Source organism: Nematostella vectensis, chromosome 2 (genome assembly GCF_932526225.1).
Source record: "Nematostella vectensis chromosome 2, jaNemVect1.1, whole genome shotgun sequence".
Classification (NCBI taxonomy): domain Eukaryota; kingdom Metazoa; phylum Cnidaria; class Anthozoa; order Actiniaria; family Edwardsiidae; genus Nematostella; species Nematostella vectensis.
This window is the reverse complement of record NC_064035.1, coordinates 8,629,872-8,654,468: the sequence shown is the minus strand read 5'-3', so window position 1 is coordinate 8,654,468 and position 24,597 is coordinate 8,629,872. Positions and strand designations below refer to the sequence as shown.

The window sequence follows — 24,597 nt, the reverse complement described above, 5'->3', positions numbered from 1 at the left end:
ATTTAGGCTAAAAGCATTCTTAGGTATTCTTTTGTGCATTATTTTCCTAATTTGACTATTAAAAGCTGATATTGCTGTAATGGGGGCCGACAACTTGCGTAGTGGTTGCGGGCAGTTGTAACCGCATTATGTTTTCATCAATCATTTCATAATATCATTTCTAAAGTTATGCCGAGGGCCTTCTGTCTAAGGGATATATTATTTTCTGAATACCCGAGTTTGATGAATCATAAGAGAAAATACCGATAGAATTATCATAACGGTATTGAAAGGTGCTATTTAACTTTAAATCCCCGATAAGAAACTAAACTTGAGTTGATAATGTGTTAATTTGTCTAGCAAGCACTTCAAAGTCTAGTCCGGAACCAATCTCCAATCACTTGTGACGCGATTCCGTTGATACTTGCAGGGCGCTAAACTTAAGTCCTAGCTATAGGGGGGCTAGTTGGGACCCCACGTCAACGCATTGTGCGTAAAAATAGATTTCCTGTGATGAAAAATAAATAAAGAAGTCTCTGTTTGGATGGCGTTGATAGTTATAAGCAAATTATAACTCATGACAGATATCTTAAAATTTCGCAAAATTTCTGCAGATGAATTAAAAGTGTTTCTGTTGGAGGAGGCCTGAGCCTCCGTACCCTTTCGGAGTGGTAGTATGTCTTTAAACCATCTCCAAGAGTACGTTATTACTTGTAATAAGCACAATATAATTACCAATCTAAAATATTACAAATAGTATAATATAGTATTTTCATATTTTGTTTCGTAATCTTGCATTTCGAAATATGTACCTCAACAAAAAATATCCTACCCATCTTTTGTCTTAACTTCCTAAATGATTCCTATATCTTACTTGATCCTCCCGCCTGTCGGAAGACTGCGCCAAAGGTGTGTGAAAAAAATACAGTTTCATTGTCTTTCCAAAGACACCTCCACTGAACAGCACTTATGCCATGCCAATCATGCGGAAAATGGGCGGGGAAAGCCTAACGATATATAACTGCGCGGAGCAATAATTGTGATAGTACCGTGTACCACAAGACGCAAGCATCGAACGGTGGGTCGTCATGAGGCAATCGATAACGAAAATGAGGGTTTTGCTTCTCCTGTTGATCTTCAAGATAACAAGCTCCGAGGTCCAAGGTATTGTACGATCCAATCAAAGCTAAATCATGTTAACATTTCCTCCCTTTTTAGCCCAACCTGATCAGCATTGATTATCTCTTTTTATTATAGCGTAACCTGGTCAACATTTATCCCTTTTCATTAGCCAAACTTGGTCAACATTTATCTTTTTTTATTAGTCTAACCAGGTTAACATTTATCTCTTTTTAGAAGCCCAAAATTTCAATTTCTGTAACATGAGGTAGCTGAATTTTAAAGTCAGATTGTCTGAAAAAGGGGTACAACATTATTATTTTCTTTTGTAGAACAAAAAAGTGGCTTATACAATTTTGATTGTTCTTCGTAATTTACTGCGGTTTTTAATGTTTTGCGAGCTCTCGTGAATAATTTTAGACAGCTCAACCGCTTACTCGCATTATCCAAACTGACGGAATTATTGGTGACGTGATTGTAACCATTTCAGTGCTGGCCAATGAATCCGCTTCAAAGATTTTGAATGACGGATACCAGAAGGCGATTTATTGGAAATCGTCGGCTAGGAGTGGCTATGGCTTCGTATACTGAATGATATTTCATTAGAATGATGGTTTGTTAATTTTGACCTGTCTGATAATGTTAAGCACAAGGGCTAATATCCCGCTAAAGGCAAAATCCATTTATGGAATAACGTAAGCATACTAACGTAAGCATACTCGGCTATAGGACAAAGACCATAGGATATTTTTGGTTGACCATGTCATGTCACCATATATGTTTGGGTGTTGCCTTACGTAGGCATTATATTGCAACTTGCGTGTCGCTTGCTTATTCGCCAATCTCAGAATCTTTATTAAACTGCTCCTCAATGAACGATTGGCACATGCAGAAAATACTTTATGTCTTTAATTGAAACTAAATTTGTTAGTTAAACTTTCCCCCTGATCTATGTTAAACACTCCACAGCAAACCCGCACTTTACCGTTATAACCTCCGAGTCCAAGGCAGTGAACATCGACTTCAAAAAGTATCACCCCTCCCCCGACTCCGCCAAAGTGCTCATATCCCAGAAGCCCTTGCACGGTTCCTTACCATGCTTCGCTGATTCGCCAATAGAGATGGAGGACACATATTGTGACGTCAAGACAGTGTACATCCCTGCACCGAAATTCTCAGGGGAAGACGTCTTCGCCTACTCCTACCTCCATCCAAACATGACCGAAACGGCTGATGGGAAGTTCGAGGTGCGCGTCATTGTTCGGCCGAAGCCTCGGCCCATCAAAGCCTTAGATGATAGCGCTGCCATGACGACGGAACAGACGCACGTGCACATTCCTGTATTAGCCAATGACGAGCTTAATGATCAGCCTGACGTGTGCATCAAGACGTATGATACAAAACATTCCGAAGAGGGGGAGGCTAGGTTTGAGGATGTCGCACTGAAGCTAGGCTTTACTGCTACGCAGGGGAACCCCCCTAAGGCCCCCGATTGTCTGTTCGATCAATATGATCCTAATCGAAAGGTATGTTTCACAAGTCTTGATATGCTTTACTTTTTAAGTAAGTCTCAAAATCAGAAGGCTTCAAACCTTAGTCCTACTTCAGCAGAACAGAAGGCAAAGAGTAGAACATGCTTTATATAGTCCGCAAAGCATATTAACACTTGACACTTACATTGAAGGCATGAACCACGTTTTGAGTCAAAAGATGCAGCGGTGTTATCAGGAAAAAGAGTCCCCCCTCCCCAAGGGAGGTTCTTCCCCCATGCTCCCTGAAAGAACTTCCAAAAACATGAGCTGTAACACGCCTGGAAAGCAATCACCCCTCTCTCCTTCCCACCCTTTAAAAAGCATTTTAGCAAGGGGCGCCAAATAAGGTGTCGTAAGGACAAAGTCGCGAGCCCCTCCCCCCCCCCCCCCCCCCCTCCTCCTCCTTGATGATAATGATTCAGAAGGACCTTGTCAATAAATTCCTATTTTTTTAAGGTTTGGATCAAAGGGGCCTTCTGCCTTCCGGATCTGGCCAATGGGGCCATCGCCCTCGCCGACTACGACGGAGACGGCCTGATGGATTTCTACTACCCGCGCATGGACGGCACCGATCAACTGTGGAAGAATACGGGGAATGGAACGTATCGACTGGCGACCGAGGAAGCGGGATTAGAGGCCACTGTTCATCACAGGTTATTGGACACTTTATCATTATCATAATTCGTCTATTAATCAATCAATCGATCATCATATTATACTCTTTTAAGTGACAACCCAACATAATATGGGACCCGCGCTAGAGATCACGTGACCATTCTTGGTGGCAAATTCAAACCATTTCTGAAAAAACTAGTTCTGGCTTTTTCGTAAGCGTTGAATAACTTGCCGCTAAAAGCCTGAGCGCAACAATCTTGTATGAGTAGCTTTGTAGAATAGAGAGGTCTACCAGCTCGCCTGTCTGAGCAGCTTAGTAAAATAGAGAGGTCTATTAACACGCTTCTCTGCGTAGAATAGTGAGGTCTGCTAACGAGCTCGAATGAGTAGCTTTGTAGAATTAAAAAGGTATACCAACACCCTTGTCTGGTTGCATTTTGCAGATCTTCAGGAGTGACATGGGCTGACGTTGACAATGACGGAGACGTGGACCTCTACATCGCTACTATGGCGGAGAAACGCTTCTACCTTTATATCAACGACGGTATGGGCCACTTCACGGAGGAAGCCGAGGTGAGAGGCGTGGCGCTGGAACCTACGATCTCTCCTTACCAGACGAGCACTATGACTATCGCGGTTGCAGACTACGATGGGGATGGATGGCTGGACTTTTACACCACGGAATGGCTGCCGCATCTAGACCAGAGCTTTGACTATCAGAACGGGACACACTCCAACTGCAAACTTCTCAGAAACCTTGGAGCACAAGGTGACCATTAAGTCAATCGTTTATTATTATCTTTATTATCATCTACATCATCATCACCATCATCACCACCGTCATCGTCATCATCAGCAACATCATCACCATCATCACTTTGGGACGTTGATGCACTAGAGGTTATCATTTATGTAGATCACTTATAATCATCACCACCATTATCATCATCTCTTAAGAACCTTGAAACACAAAGACTTTATTTATATCATCTAAATTCCAACATCATCATCACTCACACCTACACCTATTATCATCATAACCGTCATAATACCATTGTCATAACTACAGGTCGCCTGCTAGCCGTTTCCATGTCGAGTTATTCAAAATCTTATTTATTCAAAATCTTATTTCAAAGTATGCAAAGGTCGATATCACATCACTACCATAGCCATTCACACATTTACAACTATCATCATCATCACCATCATTACCATAGCGCCATCATAATCATCGTCATCACCAGCGACTGTAATTAACTAAAAGCATTTTACCAAAACATCATCATCATTATTAACATCATATACATCATCAGCAGCAGCATCGATCACCATTTTCTCTTCCTCTCTATCAGAAGCTCCCTCCCTTTATTGCCGCGTTCATTGATATCTAAATACCACTAATACATCTACTATAATTGGTTCCAGGGAAGCCTGGGTTCTTCGAGGACGTGACAGAGAAAGCCGGACTTTTCCGTACCCCTACCCCTACAGTAGATGCCGACCGAATGGGCGGAGTAGACGTCCGGTACTACGGCGTGGCCAACACTGGACTGATGAAAGACATCCTACCTGGCCCATATAAGCTGACAGCCCTGTTCACTGATCTTGATAATGATGGTAGGGATTAGAATAGTAAATATCCTTGAAGGAGCGAGTCTTTTAGCTTAGAATAAGGGTGCTATTTTCAATCGTGTACCATTTTTTACTCGGCTTGGAAGGTGCGTGAGATTTTTAGAATAAGCATCATTTTTGGAAAGTTAAACTATTTCTGGGAAAAAGGCACTATTAAGACGACTATTTTTGGCCGAGCGTAAAATCCGATAGAACGGCTTTTCCGGTGAGGTTTTTTTGAGCGCTTTCCGAGAGCCTGTTTTGCAGGCTAATATAAACAAGAAGCATGTGAGCAAGAGGTTTGTTGCCATGTGACCAATAAGTGTGATCAAGAAGTGTGTTACTTTGTGACTAAGAAGTGTGTGACCAAGGAGGGTGTTACCATGTGGCCAAGGAATGTGTGACCAAGGGGTGCATTACCATGTGACCAATAAGTGTGTGACCAAGAAGTGTGTGACTAAGGAGAGTCATGTGACCAAGGAGTGTGTGTGATCATGTGACCAAGGAGTGTGTGACCATGTGACCAAGAGGTGTGTGACTGTTTAAAAATACTACGATACTTTTTTGTTTGTTTGTTTTTTAACACCTAAGCCAGCCTAAGACTCCCCAAGAACTGACCTCTATTTCCTTCGAATTACACAGGACATATGGACCTTCTCATCAACGGTGACTTCAGAACTAGCGCCGTCTACTGGAACAACGGCAACGGGACCTTCCGGGAGGGCACAAAGGATGCTGGGATAGGAACCGATGAGAATGGGATGGGCTCAACGGTGGCGGACATTGACTTTGACGGCCTTCAAGACTGGTTTGTGACCAGTATTCACATCACTGAAGAGCAGATGAAGCCATTCTATGCAGTCTACATGGGCGGGGGCTTTATCTTCGGATATACCGGAAACAGAATGTTCAAGAACATTGGGGACCGGAAGTTCAATGACAGTACGGACGCTATGGGTGTTCGTGTTGGTCAGTGGGGGTGGGGTGCGGCATTTTTTGACTTTGATAATGATGGTGACCTAGATCTTATCCACACTAATGGCTTCAGTGACTCTGATAACACTGATGCTGACTTCTTACACGGTACACGGTCCAGACTTTTTGAGAACAGGTATTTTGAGGATGGACAGGGCGTGGTCAGGTTTGAGGAGAGGGGCGAGGAGAGGGGAGTGACAGACAAGCTGGATGGGCGGGGTCTGCTTGTGTTTGACTACGAAGAGGATGGGGATCTTGACGTCCTGATCTCGAATAACGCCGAGCGCCCCATTCTGTACCGGAACATCGGCGGGAATAAAAACGATTTTCTTAGGGTGGACGTAATTGAAGCCAAAAGTGGACGCGATAGTATTGGCGCAAGAGTCTATCTCTACTCTCCTAGACTCGAGCGAGAAATCTTGCGAGAAATTCGCAGCGTGTCAGCGTTCTCTGCGCAGGGTGAGACGACTGCGCACTTTGGACTTGGCGCCGAGTCAGCGGATACATTCACCGTGCGCGTTCATTGGCCAGTCACGAACAATACCAGAATCATCGAAAACGTTCCAAGAAGAGTCTCCATCACTGTCCGTGACATCCTGGACCAACGGGATGCCATGGAAGTGACGTCCTATGAGGAGTCTGCCCTGTCATGTCAGCGGACTCTTGTGAAGGGAGTGGCGAGCCCACCGTGTCATGGTCACGTGGTTGTTGGAGCGAAACACGTGACTTACTATCCTAATGCTGATTTTAGCGGCGTGGACGAGTTCAAGTACACGATAAGTGACGGAGAGACCACCTCCACGGCGAATGTAATGGTCAAGGTGAGAGCGACGCACAGATCAACTTTGGAATAAAAAAACAGATGGCTATTGGCGACATCTACACCGGATGACGAAATCAAAAGTGTTTATTGCAACTATATAGCTAATATAGCTATATGACTACATAGCTTATTTAAACCATGTGGGACAAGCAGTGTGTGTGAGCTTGACCCTCATCTCTCTATAAAACGAGTATGCTAAACCCTACCCCTCCCCTGTAAAAAAAGTGTTTAATACTTAACACCCCTCCCCTGTAAATGATCACATCTACACTTCTCCTAAAGAGCTTGTTTAGCCCCAACCCTCCCCTGTAAAAAGGTGTTTAATACTTGACACCCCTCCCCTGTAAGTGATCACATCTACACTTCTCCTAAAGAGCTTGTTTAGCCCCAACCCCTCCCCTGTAAAAGTGTGATTAACATTTACCACCCCTCCTCTGTTAAAAATTTGTGATCACCCCTACTCTTCTTCTAAAGAGCTTGCCTAGCTCCTGCCCCTCCCGTGGTTTAGACATGTGGTGCACAAGTTTGATTAACATTTACCACCCCTCCTCTGTTAAAAATTTGTGATCACCCCTACTCTTCTTCTAAAGAGCTTGCCTAGCCCCTGCCCCTCCCGTGGTTTAAACATGTGGTGCACAAGTGTGATTAACATTTACCACCCCTCCTCTGTTAAAAATTTGTGATCACCCCTACTCTTCTTCTAAAGAGCTTGCCTAGCCCCTGCCCCTCCCGTGGTTTAGACATGTGGTGCACAAGTGTGATTAACATTTACCACCCCTCCCCAAGAGTTTGTAATCACCCCTACTCTTCTTCTAAAGAGCTTGCCTAGTCCCTGCCCCTCCCGTGGTTTAAACATGTGCACCATTTAACGACATTATTTCTGGAACACATAAAGGTCACAAAAAGCCAAGGTCCTGACCCTTCCGCCAAAGAGTTCTCCGCCCAGAGATTTCCGCGAATAGACGCCGTCGGCAATAACGTCCATCACCCTAACCTTGGCAAACCCATGATGCCTCTGTTGCGACTTGCCAAGCCTGCGTACGCAGATGGTTTTGAGGAACCCTCTGGCCAAGCGCGACCCGGACCGCGGGCGATATCTAACGCAATCTTCGACCAGCGCGTGGATGTATTCAGCAAAGAAGGTCTTAACGAGTTCCACATGCACTTTGGCCAATTGGTGGCTCACGACACAGATTTTGCAACGCCTTACGCCAACTTTCTGACGTCGGAGAACTTTGGGATCCCGATTCCCGCGGGAGACCCGTGGTTTGACCCGCACGGTACGGGAACACAGATGATGCGCTTTAGAAGATCGGCGAAATTGCAGACGACAGGAAAGCTACACGGGAAACCTCGAGAACAGGTAAGAAATAGCTACTGAACACTAACTAGCTCCAACACCCGGTCTAAAGGAGAATACACGGAAAGACTAAAAGGGACCCGAAAACAGATGGGAAGGGTGATAAATGATGACCCCTCCACCCTCCTGTCAATGGGTGGGGTTAGCGAGCCCAGAGCAGTGCATCCTCATTTGGCTCGTAGAAGGAAAAGGGGAGATTATGACGCGCCACCCACTACTAAACCCGAAAGTCAATATTCACATACAGTTGCCGCGCGCCATAGTCAGTAGAAATTATCAATTATTATCGCCCTATCTACAAATCACTTTGGGCAATTTTATCCATTGGAAAGGGCTAGCCAAAGATGAAGTTATGTTTCCTAGATTATTATGTCGTTTTGATTATGTATAATGCAAAGGAAAGCAAGGCTCTTAAGGATGGCTGACTGAGTCGTTTTAAGTTATTTTGACCCGGTTGCGTTACGCCATGTAACGCTGTGTTTCTGTTGTTCTCAGGTCAATAAAATCACAGCGTTTCTGGACCTGTCATTTCTGTACGGATCCCAAGCCGAGCGCACACAGATGTTGCGTTCAATGAAACACGGTAAGCTGAAGCATCAAGAAGGTGAGATGATCACCCCGAACACCAAACAAGTCCCAAACCTAAACCTACTAAACGGACCGCGAGACAAGATGCTTGTATCGGGAGATAACAGAGTTAATGTCCAGCCTGGACTCATCGCACTTCACACGCTATGGTCACGCGAGCACAACCACATCTGCGACGAGATACGCGCGCGTACTCCAGACATGGATGACGAAACGCTGTTTCAGCACGCGCGCGCACTCACGCGCGCCAAGTGGCAGAAGATTGTGTGGGAGGAGTATTTGCCTACCGTGATTGGCAGCGAAGAGTTCGCGCGCTTGGGCAAGTACCAGGGATACAACAGTTCCATACACGTGGGCATCTTTAACGAGTTCTCGACAGCTGCTTTCAGGTAAGAAACTGTAGTTGATTTTCGTGGTGACATCTATGTTAGGTGATGCTATTGGTCTTGATGAAACAATGACTTGGTTTTCATAATGACAATTATAATGATGGATGTTGATTATGATAATTATTGTTTTGCTTTCTATGCAGTGTTGAAGGTGCTTAAGGTTTCAAGGTTGTTAGTGATGGGGTGTTTATTGTTATAACAACTATTATATTTTTATATAATGATTATGGCTATGATGACGGTTTTGATAACGAGAAAGGCAATGATGATGATAAATGATGATTATTTTGAAGATAACTATGATGTTGTTTCTGAAAATGATGGTGGAGGTAGATGATGGAAGTTGATGATGGAGGTAGAAGTGACGATGAGTTCATAGTAATCTGATTATTGTTTTGGTGACAATATATTAGAATGATTCTAATGGTAATACGCCTCCCAACCCTTTAGGTTCGGTCACAGTCAAATCGGCAACACCATGCATCGACTGAATGAAAACTGGGAGATGGCGGAACAGGGCCACCTCTCTCTCCGCGACGCCTACTTCAACCCGGGCCGCGTGATTCAAGAGGGAGGCATCGAGCCACTCATCCGAGGCATGCTCAAGCAATTCGCCCAGAATGTCGACACGAAATTTACTGACGCAGTCCGGAACTTCCTGTTCGGTACAAATACAATGGGGCTCGACCTGGTGTCTTTAGGAATACAGAGGGGACGGGACCACGGACTGGCTGACTACAACGCCGTTCGCGAGGCTATTGGTCTGCCCCGGAGAGCATCTTTTGCCGAGATAACCCCGGATGAGAACACGCTGAAGAAGTTTGAGGTATACCCAAGCGTCGATGATGTCGACCTGTGGGTGGGTGGGTTAGCAGAGGAGCACGTCGAGGGGGGATGTGTGGGGGAGACCTTCGCTCGGATCATCGCGATGCAGTTCAAGGTGTTGCGTGACGGGGACCGATTCTGGTACGAAAACCCTGACACGATGGTGTACAACTTGCGTGACAGGACACGCCTACCGACCAAGGTTGTCACTATGAATGAGGTGCTGCAAAGGACCACGGGTATCAAGTGGAAAGCGTCCACGTTTCACGTGACCAGCGGAGTGCAGGTGGAGTGGAATTTAAAGATCAATTGAAAGGACTACGGTTAAGGCAGTGTTTAACGGTCTAGTTATGTTAATTGACCTAGTAACGATAACTTATCTCGCGATAATCACATGGTTCTTGTTCATTACCTTTACATTCGTTTAATCAAGTGATATAAGCTGATCACGTGATATTATCTGATGATGCGTTGTAGTGGTTGACCGTGTGGTTTTAGGTGATCTTGTGACAAATCACACATCAACGCAAATATTCAAGGCAAGCTAGATTGAGCACAATATTTTTATATCTTCGCAGCGGCGGTGGATAGCAAAAAAAACAACATATTGCACGTCCTGGTCACGTGATATTAGCTAATAATACGTGATAAATATGTGATTTTAGGTGTGGTCATTGATGTAGTCTACAAATCAAGTCTGTGAGCCGCATCCGTCACTGTATCAATAGTGTTTTTTCTTAGCCACATGTGTAGGCAATACACTCTGTTTATATTTATGCTGCCGTAGACAAACCCAGTGAAAGACAACTCATATAGAACACTTATACATTTAGAATACTTGTACATGTCTGTTAAACACTGATTATATTTTGTTTTTAACATAGATTCTAGCTAAAGTAATATATGGCTAAGTACGTTATTAATAATACCTATTTCTGTAAAGTTTAAAGCAACTCGACAATAAGTGTTTTTTTTTTACTTTTCTTAATTAATGATATATTGGGAAGTGAATATGTACGTGTAAGTGTCTTGTACGACTTTGAATGGATCCCCCTGGAGGCATTTGTTGAGATATACAATCATAAGGGGAATATCACACACACATGTCTTTACGTTGAAAGCAGCATTTTACCTTTAACAAACCCATAAACTGAATGGAAATCCCTTCTATTCACCCCTCCCCCACTGTAAACTTTTTGTCGAATGATACATACTCTTAGAGTCTATGGCTGACCTGGCGTGCTTACCGGGTTTGTGTTTATAGACCAGGAGACGTAACGTTACAATGCTTACCAACCACAAGAAAACCGACAAGAACGCCTGGGCTAGGTTGGCTACCTTTTTGAAACCCCGTCCACATTTTTGTTTTAAAAAGGCAGGTTTTTCGTTAATAACGGATACGTCCACGCGTAAACGAGAAAACGATGACCGAAAACGTAACAATTTGAAAGGCTCTCAAGAGTGGAACGATTTGAAAATGATACCCCTCCGGTGCCGTTAGGGCAAACGAAAACGGCTCTTTTTGAAAAAGATTCGTGATTCATAATTTCATGGTGTAAACAAGCAAAATAGTTAGGAGAGATGTGCGCTGTAGAGCTTGTTATCGTTTTCGTATCGTTACTACGTTTTTTTTAACGGATAAGTGTGGATCTAGACTTAATTTTCGCACCAAAAAGCGATTATTGATCATATCTGCAAAATATTTTTTTTTTAAGAATTGGCCCGTTCACACTTATTGATATTTCTTGCTTCAAGTTTCTATTAAAACATATAGCATCTAGTAAAAAAAAACTCGCATCTAATTTTTTCCCACACATATAGCATCGCATTGTGTTTCTTACACAAAGTAATTTTATTACAGACCCTTGAAAATCGTGAAAGTTCAGTGGCATGAACTCCACCTTGAGATCGCTAGTTTTTTTTTTCTTCCGAAGTGATAACGCAGAGTGGGAGTATCTGGCACAGGGATGCTAGCTGGGGCCATGTAACACAGCGGAAGCTTAGCGATATTTTTTAGGGGGGGACTCATATTTTTTTAGTGTAAAGGGGGGTTGAATATTTGAATAATTTCTTCACCAAGCCCATTTGGCCGTGTTAAAATGAGGAATAGTCCCTCAATAGCTAACTGGCAGAAGTGTCAGGTACCCCCTTCGTATTATTTTACTTACATAAAAATAGCAATGCCTCTAATTTTGGTCAATTAAGATTTTCACATCCTCCCAGTTGTCCTGGTAACAGAAGACCAGTTGTCCTGGTAACAGAAGACCAGTTGTCCTGGTAACAGAAGACCAGTTGTCCTGGTAACAGAAGACCAGTTGTCCTGGGCTAGACACTCGCGTAGCCTCTTCTGCTGCAGCACACGGCGATGGCGATAATGGCGATGAGCAGTAGTACACCCGCAGCCACTGACAAGCCGATGATCAGACCTTCGGTGGTGCCAGGAGGCGCTGAAAGGGGGAGAACCTGAGGAATTGACCTGAGGGGTCTTTCCATTAAGGCTATATTAACCCCCTCTCCCCCCCACCCCCCACCCCTCTCTCTCTCTCTCTCTCTCTCTCTCTCTCTCTCTCTCTCTCTCTCTCTCTCTCTCTCTCTCTCTCTCTCTCTCTCTCCTTCTGTCTCTGTCTCTCTCTCTTTATTAAGCCACCCTCTAATTATAATTTCAGAAAAAGAGAAAGCAGATAAATGAAAGCATATTAGAGTGTATGCACGAAAGCGTATCAAGAGCTAATTAGAACCACTCTATACACTAGAAGTGACTCTTAAGACAAAACATAGAAACATAGATTAATTCTAACATGGATTAAGGGGTTACCTGAGGTTGACAAGAAGGTGCTATTATTTGCTGTAGTTGACAAGGAGCTATTACCTGCCGTGGTGGGCGGGGTCGGGGCCTCACCACATTCCCCCGCACACGAGCACTTGCTTTCCAGAGAAAAATACTAAGAGCAAACAAGGCAAAATAAGAACTATGATGGACAACAGACGCCAGTGCATCTTAACACAAAATTTTCGCGTCACTTTCATTTCGCAAATTTAAAAGATTCGTGAAAATTAAGTACATAAGAAGCCTTTGGGGGAATATTGGCCGTTTATGGAAGCTTTATGGAAACACCTTGTCTATTTAGTCATCTAATGTACATATAGTAAGGGGTTGAGTTGGACCTGTTTTTTTAGTTTTTTTTAAAAACTAAATTTAGCCCAAGCATCTTTTTGTTACAAACTGTTTCAGTTTTGATGATTACAGCACATTTTAATTCCACTTGTTTTGCTTGATTTTATTATCCCAAAATCGCGAAAATAAAGTGATCTGTTTTTTACGAAAATAGGAAAATCGCGAAAATAATGTGTCGCGAAATATCGCCATCTCCAAATTGCGAAATTTTAACGTCGCGAAAATTAAGTGCAATAAGGTATACAGGGGATCCTTATTTTTTGGGGGGGAGGGGTTCTCTTGATGGCAACCGTTGCTACCTTCTTCGTACAGAACTTTAAAAAAAACTTTAAACTGTATGGAAACTAAAACGACATATGTATGTTTCTCGCATACTTATTGATAATCCACAAAACTGTCAACTGACCAAAAAATGGGCACGGTAGCGCGCGTCGCATTGTAACGGCGATGAAAAAGATGGGTTGGTTCTCCCTATTCCCCCACGTCCTCTGCAAGTCGCATAGCTGATGGTGGGAGGAAAAAAGCGCAAGATTGATCTTGTTTTTAAAAAAGAACCATTTCCTTTAAGAATTTTTGGATAACAAGCATGCACACAACTCTCTTAGTGTAGATCCCGAAATGTATCCTAAGAAATACGTACTAGCTATTTAGAATTGATATTTCTAAAACCAATTATTGATGAATGCTGAGACAAGATCAATATCTGAACACCAAACATAGGATAGTTTATAGGATGGCCAGTTACTTACGTAAATAGAGTGCATATCGTACTTAAGGCCGATGTACTTGAACTCCGTTTCATTCCTAGTCATGTTTTTGTTGCACACAAGTGAGATCACCCCCTGGTTCTTCGTCAGAGTGTCGTTCCTAAGAAAACACAAGTCCAGGCTATATTCAAATGGCGTTCGTACGAATTGTGCGTGTCTTAGGAACTTTCCCCCAGTGCCCCACCCCCTGCTACGGTCCTGTACTATGTGCAATATGTGCAGACAAGAGACCATGGTCTCTTGGTGCAGACGAAGGTAAGCACCCAAATGTGAAATAAGGGTGAGGTTAAAGACTCACGCGATTTGTGTGACAATTTCTTTTTCGTGCATTAAAATACATGCTAATAAGACGCAAATAACAGTAAGGAAATAAATCCATTTGAATCGTTACGAAATATCCATCTTACAATGAAAACGGTAACCATTTTATTGACAACATATAAAGAACTCTTATTATAAGAACGAACAAAATATTACACGCTTTATACATTTTGTAATTACCCAGCCAGAGCTGTAGCAGGCCTTAAAAACATTAAAGAATGACGATCACTCCTTTATCGTTGTTTATTATTGAAAATACAGCGGTTTATTTGCAAGTAAACTTCAAAATAATAATCTACGAATGTAGTCTGATATGTCAGTGACGATATTTGATTGCAAATATCTTTGTTTCTCCCTTGAATTAGCCGATGGAAATGGATGCTTTGTGCCATTGAGCGGGAGCATAAAGTGGCGGCCTGATTGCCCTTCTTTAAGTAAATGGAAAGCAAGGGGCGTATCCCTAGTCCCCATTCACTGCTACGGCCATGCCACCTAAAGCAAAATAGCAAAGACCTCTCCTGCGTTCTTTGTACTTACACAAAGGTGAACGTGAGGGTGAGATTCGATCTGAGCATCTTCTGCGGTTGATCCAGGGGTTCATACTCCCAGACCGCACTCTCGGGAGGACCCAGACTAAAACACTGATGTGTGGATTGAGTCGTCCAGCGAGCCATCTAAAACACAACACCCACGGGATAAATACTAGTCTAATATCAATAGTAACTAATGGAGGACCCAGACTAAAACACTGATGTGTGGATTGAGTCGTCCAGCGAGCCATCTAAAACACAACACCCACGGGATAAATACTAGTAGAAACAAACTTTGGAATAACCAAAAAAACAATTGCATCTGTTTTTTAGATATGTACAATAACATGGAAGAGGGAATTCTCTGATAATCGATTACACTATGTCTTATATTTTCTTGTTTTTCTTTATTACAATAGCAATCCTTTTAGTGCCTTAACCAATTTCAAAAGGATCTACTTGTGCCTGCAGTATTTACTTACAGCAGCGTGCTTGCAGGGTTTGTATCCGAGGCCAGAGTTGTTTTGTCCGACAAACATGTCAAACGGAGTGCAGGGGTTGTAAGAATATTGCCAATGAGTGATGTTATCTACGGTAGTGAATCTGAAACAAATATGTTGAGTTTAGCTAAACAAGAGAGCCTTATATTTAAGCTTGATTCTGATATGAAATTTATGATTTATACATGATGTAGGGTTTTGTACGACGAGAATTTCGTTAAGGGGCGGACCAGTAGAATGTGATGGGAGGGGTGGGCAATTTTTTTCTGCGCGAATTATTACACGAGCGGGGATACTCCGTCTTTTCTCTGTTTCTCTTCAACTTAACTTGAAGACTCGGAGTTTTTCGCCATTGTTGCTTGTTGTTTCGCTTGTTTTATTTTCTTTTTCCTTAGGGCACAGGGAGCCCAAGCTCACAGTTAATGGTTTTTGGGTTTTGTGATAAATTCTTAATAAAAACACACTAAACTCACCGAGCGGTTAGAAATGTTCATTTTAATTACCTCTGTGAAGTTTATAACAATAATTATATATTATGTAGAGTGAGGTAAGGGTGGCCGAATTTTACGAAACTTTACAGAGGTGTAATTAAAATCATCATTTCTAACTGCCCGGTGAGTAAAGACCACTTACTGTGAGCTTGGGCTCCCTGTGCTTAGGGTAATAAAAGTCGCCTGCAGTTTCGCTTTCAAAACTATATTCTTCATCCTCCTCTGTCATAACGACGTCCCAATAACAATTGTAAACAGCTTTAAAACTATTATTGGTTGAGAAGCTTTTGAGGCAAAGACAATCTAGGGCCATGGTATTGGTGGCTTTGACCTATACCAGGGCAGATATTAGCCTGCTTGCAGGCGGTACTCTGTTATCATCGCGGAAAACCCTCTCCCCCAGGCGCTCGCCCCCAGGAACCGTGCGTCTTAGAATACAATATGGCGCCCGATCATCGAACGAAGAGGGTTTTCCGCGATGATAACCGAGTACCGCCTGCAAGCAGGCTAGGGCAGATATAGGAATCTCAGGACCGCTCCATTAGCCAATCAGAAAACAAAATTCATTACCGTGACCACTCGAAAAAATAAATAACTGAAAGATATTATTAAAAATTTCAGCACTAGAGGCCAAATTCTTCCCTATTAACTCGAGCGTTCTCCTTAAATGACAGACCCGTACCCAGGATTTTTTGGGGGGTATGCGTAATTCGAAAAAGTGGACCTAATTTTTCTGGGGGAGGGGTGGGGGAGGGAGGGAGTTTTCTGATAAAAATCTGACCACCCCCGAAAAAACAAAAAAAAAATTTATGCCTTTGCAGTATCTCCACGGGACGTTTATTGTCGGATTTGGCTAGAAATAAAGTGAGTTATGGATTAATGACATACCAGAGTGATCTAGCTTATGCTTGATAGTTTTGTCTATCTCCAAATAGCACGTCTATTGAGAACCGAAAGCGGACTTTCGGCCGTTGTGGCGCTGGGGTACGGGTCTGAATGATAATGTTGTTCTTTCATAAGCGTTTTTTATTCTTTTAAGACTTTTATATATCATATTATTGTTTTCTTTGATTGGTTTCATCAGACAAAAGGGTTAATCGAGGTTAACGATACATTTTTTTCAGGCACTGTATGAAAATATTAGCAATAAATAATGTATATATCTTCAAACATATGACATATTTCCCTGTCATATAAAACGATAAGGTTTTAGTCTCTCGCCAGAATTAGCGGGTACCAGAGGCTCCAAGCTTCGCGGCGACGACAACATCGTCGTCGTCGTACCCAGGGTAGCGGGGTTCCCGCTACAGATTCCCATTTATCCAGGAAGTTACCTCTGGTCCTCTTACACATTACCAAACTTTAGTGCTAAGCTTTTAGATAGACTCAACATGTCAGGAAGATCAGACGGTACTTACCGAGGAACAACCGAGTCGTTCTGTAGGGGAGCCAAGTTGATGGTGCCACTTCCATCGCTCATGGTACAAGAGCAACTACTGTATTCTTCGTTCTTGGAAGCAACGCATTTCGGGCGAGCGCGCGTAATGTCTACAGCGCTCAAAAGTACTGCGAACAGAACCAAAAACTCAAGTTGCATCATATCACATTCAAAACAAACGTCCCGCTTTTAAAAGAAGATTACAACAGTAATCTGAAAACGTTGTAACATGTATTTTGGAGGTTTTTGATACCCCAAACGCGTGATCAACACTCGCCTAACCCCCTGACTTCCGGTACTTTGACCCTTAGATTTTGCACCAATCACAGTGCTTGTTTTACAGAGCTAGCACCAGTCTCTTTTAGTGCTATCAAAACAAAATGGCGGCCATGTGGACCCAAATCTACACCAAAACACGTATATATCTTGTTTTCTAAAAAAAAATTGAAACATAATTCACGATGTGAACAAAAAGGCTAGCTAATACTGCTAGCCATACTCACTTGTGGATATGTTTAAGGAATGGTTAAAGGCCGAAGTTATTTGGCGGGAATTGTATACGTGGAAGTGAGTAAAATTGCTGAATTTGGTTGCCGGCAGTTGTAAAATGGATGACAAAGAAAGTTTAACTGAGAGAAGAAACAACGAGCTTGAAGCTCTTCAGGCTATTTATATGGATGACTTTAAGGATATCAGAGATAAGGTATGGGCTGCAATACTACGATATTCAAAAATGACCATGCATTACTTCACTTACTTCTGTTTTGTTTTGTTTTTATCTTGAAACCCCCTTGAATAGAATAGATTCAATTTTACTTATAATTTTATTGCGTTTCCAATTTAAGTGTCTTCTTTAAGTAAATGAATATTTCGTCAACACTATACTCGTTTTGTCATTGTTTTTACTTGTGATACCATAAGCATTACCTTACTAAGCTGTGTTTTTTTCTAATGATAAAACTGATGCCTAATAACATGAGTTTTGAAAATCAATCAATCATCTATGCCCAAAAATATATCCACGTGTCTTAACCAAATGTAGTTTATACTACTATGTAGTTTTACTTTTAAATGTCTAAATCCTTGTCTTTGAAAGACTTAGAAAGACGTACATAAATAACAATGTTACAACTTTCCAAACCTGGAGGTGTTTTTATTTACGCTTTTATGCTTATGTATTTGATACCCATGAAGCAATGCAGGCTCAGACACATGAATTCTCAGCATGAAGCTTTATTTAAAATAGATTACACTTCCAGCAAAGAAATGAGGATACCCCTCCCTCTCCCTTAGCTACATTTATTTTGAACTATCCCATTTGGTTCTGTTCCAATTAATCAAATTAACCTTAAGATGATAATATTTTTTGTGAAGAATAAAAAATTACACTGGAATGTCACAGATCAAAACATAAGTCTGAAAAGATGCATCTGCTTATTCATTAAGCTAAGCAAAGTACAGATTCTTTTGTATTTTTGTCTATAGAAATATAAATATTTGAATGCAGTTTAAACAAAAATTAAGAAGTACCCTAAATCTGGCATCTATTAAATTTTTTAGCCTGAAGACCAACCCAAGGTGGTGTTGAAGCTTACTCCGCTTCAGAGTATGTGGGCAAAAGAAGTCCACTCCCGCGTGGAGCTAGTGATTGAGTACACCCCTCGATACCCTGACCAGTAAGTAAAGCCCCTTGATATTCTGACCAGTAAGTAAATCCCCTCTATATTCTGACCAGTAAGTAAATCCCCTCGATATCATGACCAGTAAGAATGACCCCTGGATATCCTGACGTTTAGCCAGGACAACTGGTATCCTGAAGTTGAGCCAGGACAACTTTTCATATGATTGCACTTTGTTATAATCAAAGTAATTAATTATTTTTTTTGGTTAGTTAAATCTTTTTCTACTTTTCACTTTAACACAAGGTGTCCAAAGCTGTCATTACAAAAGGCTGTTGGCCTCTCCAAGGAAAACCTAAATGATCTCCAGAGAGAGCTGGAATGTCTAGCTGCTGAGCTTGTGGGAGAGGTATGTGGGAATATCAAATAAGCAATACTTACATCGCATTGTTTAGAGCTTGGTTAATGCTTGGGGTATCAATTTAGTTCAATAAAGGCTGTATTGGAGAGTAACGCTGTGATGAGCTTGACGGGTGGGGGGGGGAAGATTTAAAACACTTTTAATAATAACTTTGTGTTCACCCCAATTTAAAAAGTCAAATCACATGGGAACTCTATCCCATGTTTATGCCGACTCATTGTGTTGACTCATTGTGCCGACTCATTGTGTTGTACTGTTAAGGAGCTTTATTGGATTTGGTCTAAATTTAAAAGTGTTTTGTCTATAAACAAATCTTAAACCCCGCACCAAGATCTTGTTAAATGCTGCCTCTTTTAATATTTTTGCTGCTTGCTTTGTACTCAAAACATTCTTTGCCTTCTTCATCACAATAAGCTTGTCTGTATGTGGCATGATCTCCCACCAGGTGATGGCACACCATCTTGCCCATCATGTTCAGGGGTTCCTACACGCCCATAACAAGCCACGCCTTTCATTTTATGATGAAATGATGACTAATAAGAAAAACGAAGAGGCACGACTTCAAGCAGAACTTGAGAACAAGAAGCAAAAGTTGATGGAAGCTAACAAGTTAAAGACAGAAGAGGAGGTATTATTTTAAGTACAAGCAACATTTAACATTCAAAATTTTTCTAGTGTGATGTAATGCTGCAGTGATCACCGTGATCTATATCCAGGGGACGTATTGGGAATCATAACCTGTTACAGTAAAGAAATTTTATGAAGAGAGTCTTCTCACTTTTTTGAAACCCCTGTTCTCATGCTGCAACCTCCCCTCTTAATAAAAACTTGGATCCACTCCTTCTGTTAAAGACAAGAAATGTACTATCCGCATTGGCATGAGCTTTGCTAGAATACCAGCTTGGCAAAGAGTGCACATCGACATGTGACAAAAAACCTCCTACAAGTTCCAATCTAAACTGCGGTTCTTGAATCCTTTTTGGCTAGTTTTTTTTTTAAACTTTTATGTTTATGTTATTTGTGGCACTCAACTGGAAGGTCCACTCAAGTGAAGGAAAATTTAGAACCATTGCAAGCTAGGACAAGCTACCTAAGAAAGAATGGTTCGTTAAATAGGTTAACAGTCCCCTCACGCTCAAAATCATTACTACAAGCCTGTTTTAGAGCATTGGGGGCCAGGAAGGGTGTGTGGGGCTCTGGTTACCAGGAAGTATGTGTGGGTCTCTGGTTACCAGGAAGTATGTGTGGGTCTCTGGTTACCAGGAAGTATGTGTGGGTCTCTGGTTACCAGGAAGTATGTGTGTGTCTCTGGTTACCAGGAAGTATGTGTGGGTCTCTGGTTACCAGGAAGTATGTGTGGGTCTCTGGTTACCAGGTAGAATGTGTGGGTCTCTGGTTACCAGGAAGTATGTGTGGGTCTCTGGTTACCAGGAAGTATGTGTGGGTCTCTGGTTACCAGGAAGTATGTGTGGGTCTCTGGTTACCAGGAAGTATGAGTGGGTCTCTGGTTACCAGGAAGTATGTGTGGGTCTCTGGTTACCAGGTAGAATGTGTGGGGCTCTGGTTACCAGGTAGAATGTGCAGGGCTCTGGTTACCAGGAAGTATGTGTGGGGCTCTGGTTACCAGGAAGTATGTGTGGGTCTCTGGTTACCAGGAAGTATGTGTGGTGCTCTGGTTACCAGGTAGAGTGTGCGGGCTCTGGTTACCAGGTAGAATGTGTGGGGCTCTGGTTACCAGGTAGAATGTGTGGTGCTCTGGTTACCAGGAAGTATGAGTGGGGCTCTGGTTACCAGGAAGTATGTGTGGGGCTCTGGTTACCAGGTAGAATGTGTGGTGCTCTGGTTACCAGGTAGAATGTGTGGTGCTCTGGTTACCAGGTAGAATGTGTGGGGCTCTGGTTACCAGGTAGAGTGTGTGGTGCTCTGGTTACCAGGTAGAATGTGTGGTGCTCTGGTTACCAGGTAGAATGTGGGGGGGGTTTGGTTACCTGGAACTATGTATGGGGCTCTGGTGGCCAGCAAGCTTTGTGTTTCAATTTTTTTAAATTTCATTTAGAAAAGACAAATAGAAGAGGAACTCACTAGACGAGAGGAAGCCCTCAAGGAAAGCAGAAAACGAAGAAGCATTTTGGTAAATGATATGTTTGTCAGTAGAGTATTGTTGAAACTAACAGTTGATAGGGATGAGATCCCTATGATCATACAAAAATTTTCTATGATTCAGAAAATGGAAATTGTGAATGTCTGGCACCAGTGGCTAAGGACACAACTGTGGTTTGTGTTTTTAACACCTATGAGACCTATAGTAAATTAATGCATTTTATACAAAATAACAACATTGCTTACAATCAAAACTACCTTGTCCATCTTCCATTTTGCTATTTGCAACCTTAATTGAAATGGGTGTATTCTGTCATTGTTGTTACCAATTCTAAAATAACTATTAGATAAATACCCCAATTCATGTGCATTTCTCTGTTAATATTAAGCAGGAGAAAGCTGATAAAGAGGATGCTATTGCTCAGAGCATAAAGGCGAGAGACAGTGAAACCTCACCTGCTTTGGAAATACCTCGTCGATCAGCTGGCTCAGTCAGCCTTGTCCAGCAGCCACCACAGATGTCCCCTAAGAGGGTTGATGCCTCTAGACGAAGACGGCACAGCTCTGAGAGTACAGCTGAGGTTTACCATGGCATCAGATCTGTTGTGTTTACAAAGTGCACACAAGGAGAACATATTGTACATTGTGGAAAGTGTATAGGTGACTAAATCTGCACTTTCTTTTTAAGTTATCCATTCCAAGGATTGCTAGGTTACCACAAGTGACATTGCTTATCAGCCACTTGGTAATGATGGGTAATTGATGTTCTAATTTCAGGGTCTGAATGGGGGGTGGGGGTAAGATCTTAGCTAAGATTTGTCAATTTCCCCTATTCTGCCCATTCGCAGTTAAGCAAAAAACTAAGGATTAATTTGATTATATAAATAATTAAGAACTCTATAGATAACAAATTTCTGGGTTATTTTACTTTTCTTAATCTGTGGAAAAATTTGTAAAAAAATATTTTTATTCAGTGGTTGGGTGCCTCTCCCACTTGGTTGCCAAAAAAAATTCTTATTTGAGAGTCGCTAGATTCTCTTTAGTCAACCTGTTTTTTATTCTGGGTTTGTCTTTCACTGGCAGGTTTTCTTCTACTTTTTAATGATTACCTCCAACCCAAAGCCAAAAGCCCAACCTTACCTGCATTTACTTAAAGGCTAAGTGTTTTTTATTGTCTGCGCTGGCTTTTTACATCTATATTTGGTGATGTTTGATACTGCTAAAATTTCCTTAACATAGTTTGTTTTACTGTTTGTATAAACTTAATGATTATCCAGGTCAAGGATCCAGTGGCTGCCTGGTATTCACTGGCATGGATACCACAAGTGGCGACCTGGTGGTCATGCGCGAGTGGAAGTTTGCTGGCTCAAGTGGGACTACCGCTAGAAAAACACTCCAGTGGGCCGACAGTGTGGATCAAGCGGCCATAACCAAGGTCATGAATCAGGTTTGTGTGGGCAGCAGAATGCACATCTGGAAAGCAGCTTGGTGTTGATGAGCAAGGCTGCACGGGGGGCCTTAGAATGGTCTATGGTTAACAATAATATCATATGTGGCCTCACACCTCCAATACATAGGTACCTACTCACTATATGTGAGATCAGTAAGACTGCAAGTGGCTATGTTATTGATTGCATCATTAGAAATTTGAGTGCCAATGGTGAGCCTTTAACTTGAACTTGACTCTCTCAAGTTGCTTTTTTCCATTGGTCATTTAAAAGTTTTTTAGAGCAACCACACAGTGTGATTGGTGTCCAAACAAGGGGAACCCTGGAATGGTCTATAGTTACAATCCCATCAAACAGTATGTGGCCTACACCTGTTATTATTTTGTGACATCAAGAAGTTGAGCCTTCAGTTTATAATTCAAGATGACTAGACACTTAACCTTGACAACTCATACAAGAGTTTGTTTTCAGATAGGCACATGTGCATAATAACTTAGACTATATGGGGGCTACACCCTTGATTAAAATGCACTAGCATTTTACTAATAAAAGTATTTTCCCATGCCTGTGACCTTTGTGATTCATTTCCAGATGTCAAGTGTTGAGCAAGAGATTCAATCACTGGCGGCAAAACTAAGCCATCCCAGTATAGCGCACTACCTTGCATGCCAGGTCAACAATCAACAATCTGGGGTTATTTTACAGGTACAATATGGTACAGCATCCTTTGGGTGCCCAGCATCCTTGGGTGTAGTCGAACAGGGTGTTGTGGCCCAGGGTGGCGTAGCCCAGGGTGTCATGGCTCAGGGTGTTATGGCTGAGTGCAACAGAAAATGAGTGGGCTACTGTAGGAAAAAAGGAGAGAAAACACCCTCTTTTGCCCCCCTCTGGTCTCTTTGCCTATGTAGGTGGTGATGGCCTGGGTCACCAAGGATGATATTACAGTGGCATTTTAATACGCCATCTCTTTTTTTAAAAGTGGATACTTACCAGAGTCTTGGAAAATTGATCATTTGCACTTTCAAAGAATCCTTTGGACACAATGCAGGCAACCATTTTGTAGTGGCTTTATTGTTAGATACTCCATATTTGGGTACCAATCTTTTTACTGTTGTCATGCCCTTTTTCAAACTTCTAAATGAATTTGTATAACAGAACAAAACAGAACTAAGACCTACAGTTCTTGGTAGTTATGTATAATCTTAGAATCCTTAAGTAACTGTCCTTGTATATCATAGGTTGTAATGGAGTATGTTGGAGAATCCCTTATGAGTACCTGTTAAACCAAGCTTTACTTTTTTTTATTCCTTGTTTTACATAGGTTGTAATGGAGTATGTTGGCGATTCCCTTATATGTACCTGTTGAGCCAAGTTTTACTGTGTTTTTATTCCTTGTATATGTTAGGTTGTAATGGAGTATGTTGGCGAATCCCTTATATGTACCTGTTGAGCCAAGCTTTACTGTGTTTTTATTCCTTGTATATCTTAGGTTGTAATGGAGTATGTTGGCGAATCCCTTATATGTACCGGTTGAGCCAAGCTTTACTGTGTTTTTATTCCTTGTATATGTTAGGTTGTAATGGAGTATGTTGGCGAATCCCTTATATGTACCTGTTGAGCCAAGCTTTACTGTGTTTTTATTCCTTGTATATCTTAGGTTGTAATGGAGTATGTTGGTGAATCCCTTATATGTACCTGTTGAGCCAAGCTTTACTGTGTTTTTATTCCTTGTATATCTTAGGTTGTAATGGAGTATGTTGGAGGATCCCTTATATGTACCTGTTGAGCCAAGCTTTACTGTGTTTTTATTCCTTGTATATCTTAGGTTGTAATGGAGTATGTTGGCGAATCCCTTATATGTACCTGTTGAGCCAAGCTTTACAGTGTTTTTATTCCTTGTATGTCTTAGGTTGTAATGGAGTATGTTGGAGGATCCCTTATATGTACCTGTTGAGCCAAGCTTTACTGTGT

The 24,597-nt window shown here is 42.0% G+C and overlaps 3 protein-coding genes across 6 annotated transcripts in view; 2 read left to right on the top strand and 1 right to left on the bottom strand.

Moving 5' to 3' along the window:
* The first annotated feature begins 991 nt into the window (after positions 1–991).
* Positions 992–10,831, top strand: LOC5516824. The gene is made up of 9 exons (XM_001636823.3): positions 992–1,143; positions 2,068–2,624; positions 3,087–3,283; positions 3,689–4,014; positions 4,671–4,862; positions 5,499–6,652; positions 7,550–8,017; positions 8,510–8,991; positions 9,442–10,831. The coding sequence occupies exons 1-9, from the start codon at positions 1,068–1,070 to the stop codon at positions 10,127–10,129; spliced, it is 4,140 nt and encodes a 1,379-aa protein (XP_001636873.3). The 5' UTR covers positions 992–1,067; the 3' UTR covers positions 10,130–10,831.
* Positions 10,628–17,328, bottom strand: LOC116620840. 2 transcript variants are annotated; one of them, XM_048724182.1, is made up of 6 exons: positions 17,019–17,328; positions 15,092–15,212; positions 14,617–14,753; positions 13,741–13,858; positions 12,632–12,758; positions 10,628–12,263 (listed from the first exon to the last, which is right to left on the bottom strand). In XM_048724182.1, the coding sequence occupies exons 1-6, from the start codon at positions 17,198–17,200 to the stop codon at positions 12,142–12,144; spliced, it is 807 nt and encodes a 268-aa protein (XP_048580139.1). In that variant the 5' UTR covers positions 17,201–17,328; the 3' UTR covers positions 10,628–12,141. The 2 variants fall into 2 exon arrangements, with proteins under 2 accessions (XP_048580139.1, XP_032242617.1); XM_032386726.2 differs by having other exon boundaries at positions 12,686–12,758.
* Positions 17,329–17,407: 79 nt separating this feature from the next.
* LOC116620839 (eIF-2-alpha kinase GCN2-like) overlaps positions 17,408–24,597 on the top strand; it is a 28,415-nt gene continuing 21,225 nt past the window's right edge. Inside the window, exons 1-8 of one of the 3 annotated variants that reach the window (XM_048724177.1) lie at positions 17,408–17,741; positions 18,599–18,714; positions 18,964–19,066; positions 19,524–19,706; positions 21,135–21,209; positions 21,568–21,838; positions 22,456–22,625; positions 23,218–23,331. In XM_048724177.1, coding sequence (XP_048580134.1) covers positions 17,646–17,741; positions 18,599–18,714; positions 18,964–19,066; positions 19,524–19,706; positions 21,135–21,209; positions 21,568–21,838; positions 22,456–22,625; positions 23,218–23,331 — 1,128 coding nt within the window. In that variant the 5' untranslated portion in view covers positions 17,408–17,645. The remainder of the gene's footprint in view (positions 17,742–18,598; positions 18,715–18,963; positions 19,067–19,523; positions 19,707–21,134; positions 21,210–21,567; positions 21,839–22,455; positions 22,626–23,217; positions 23,332–24,597) is intronic. The other 2 variants (XM_048724178.1, XM_048724176.1) reach the window with 2 other exon arrangements.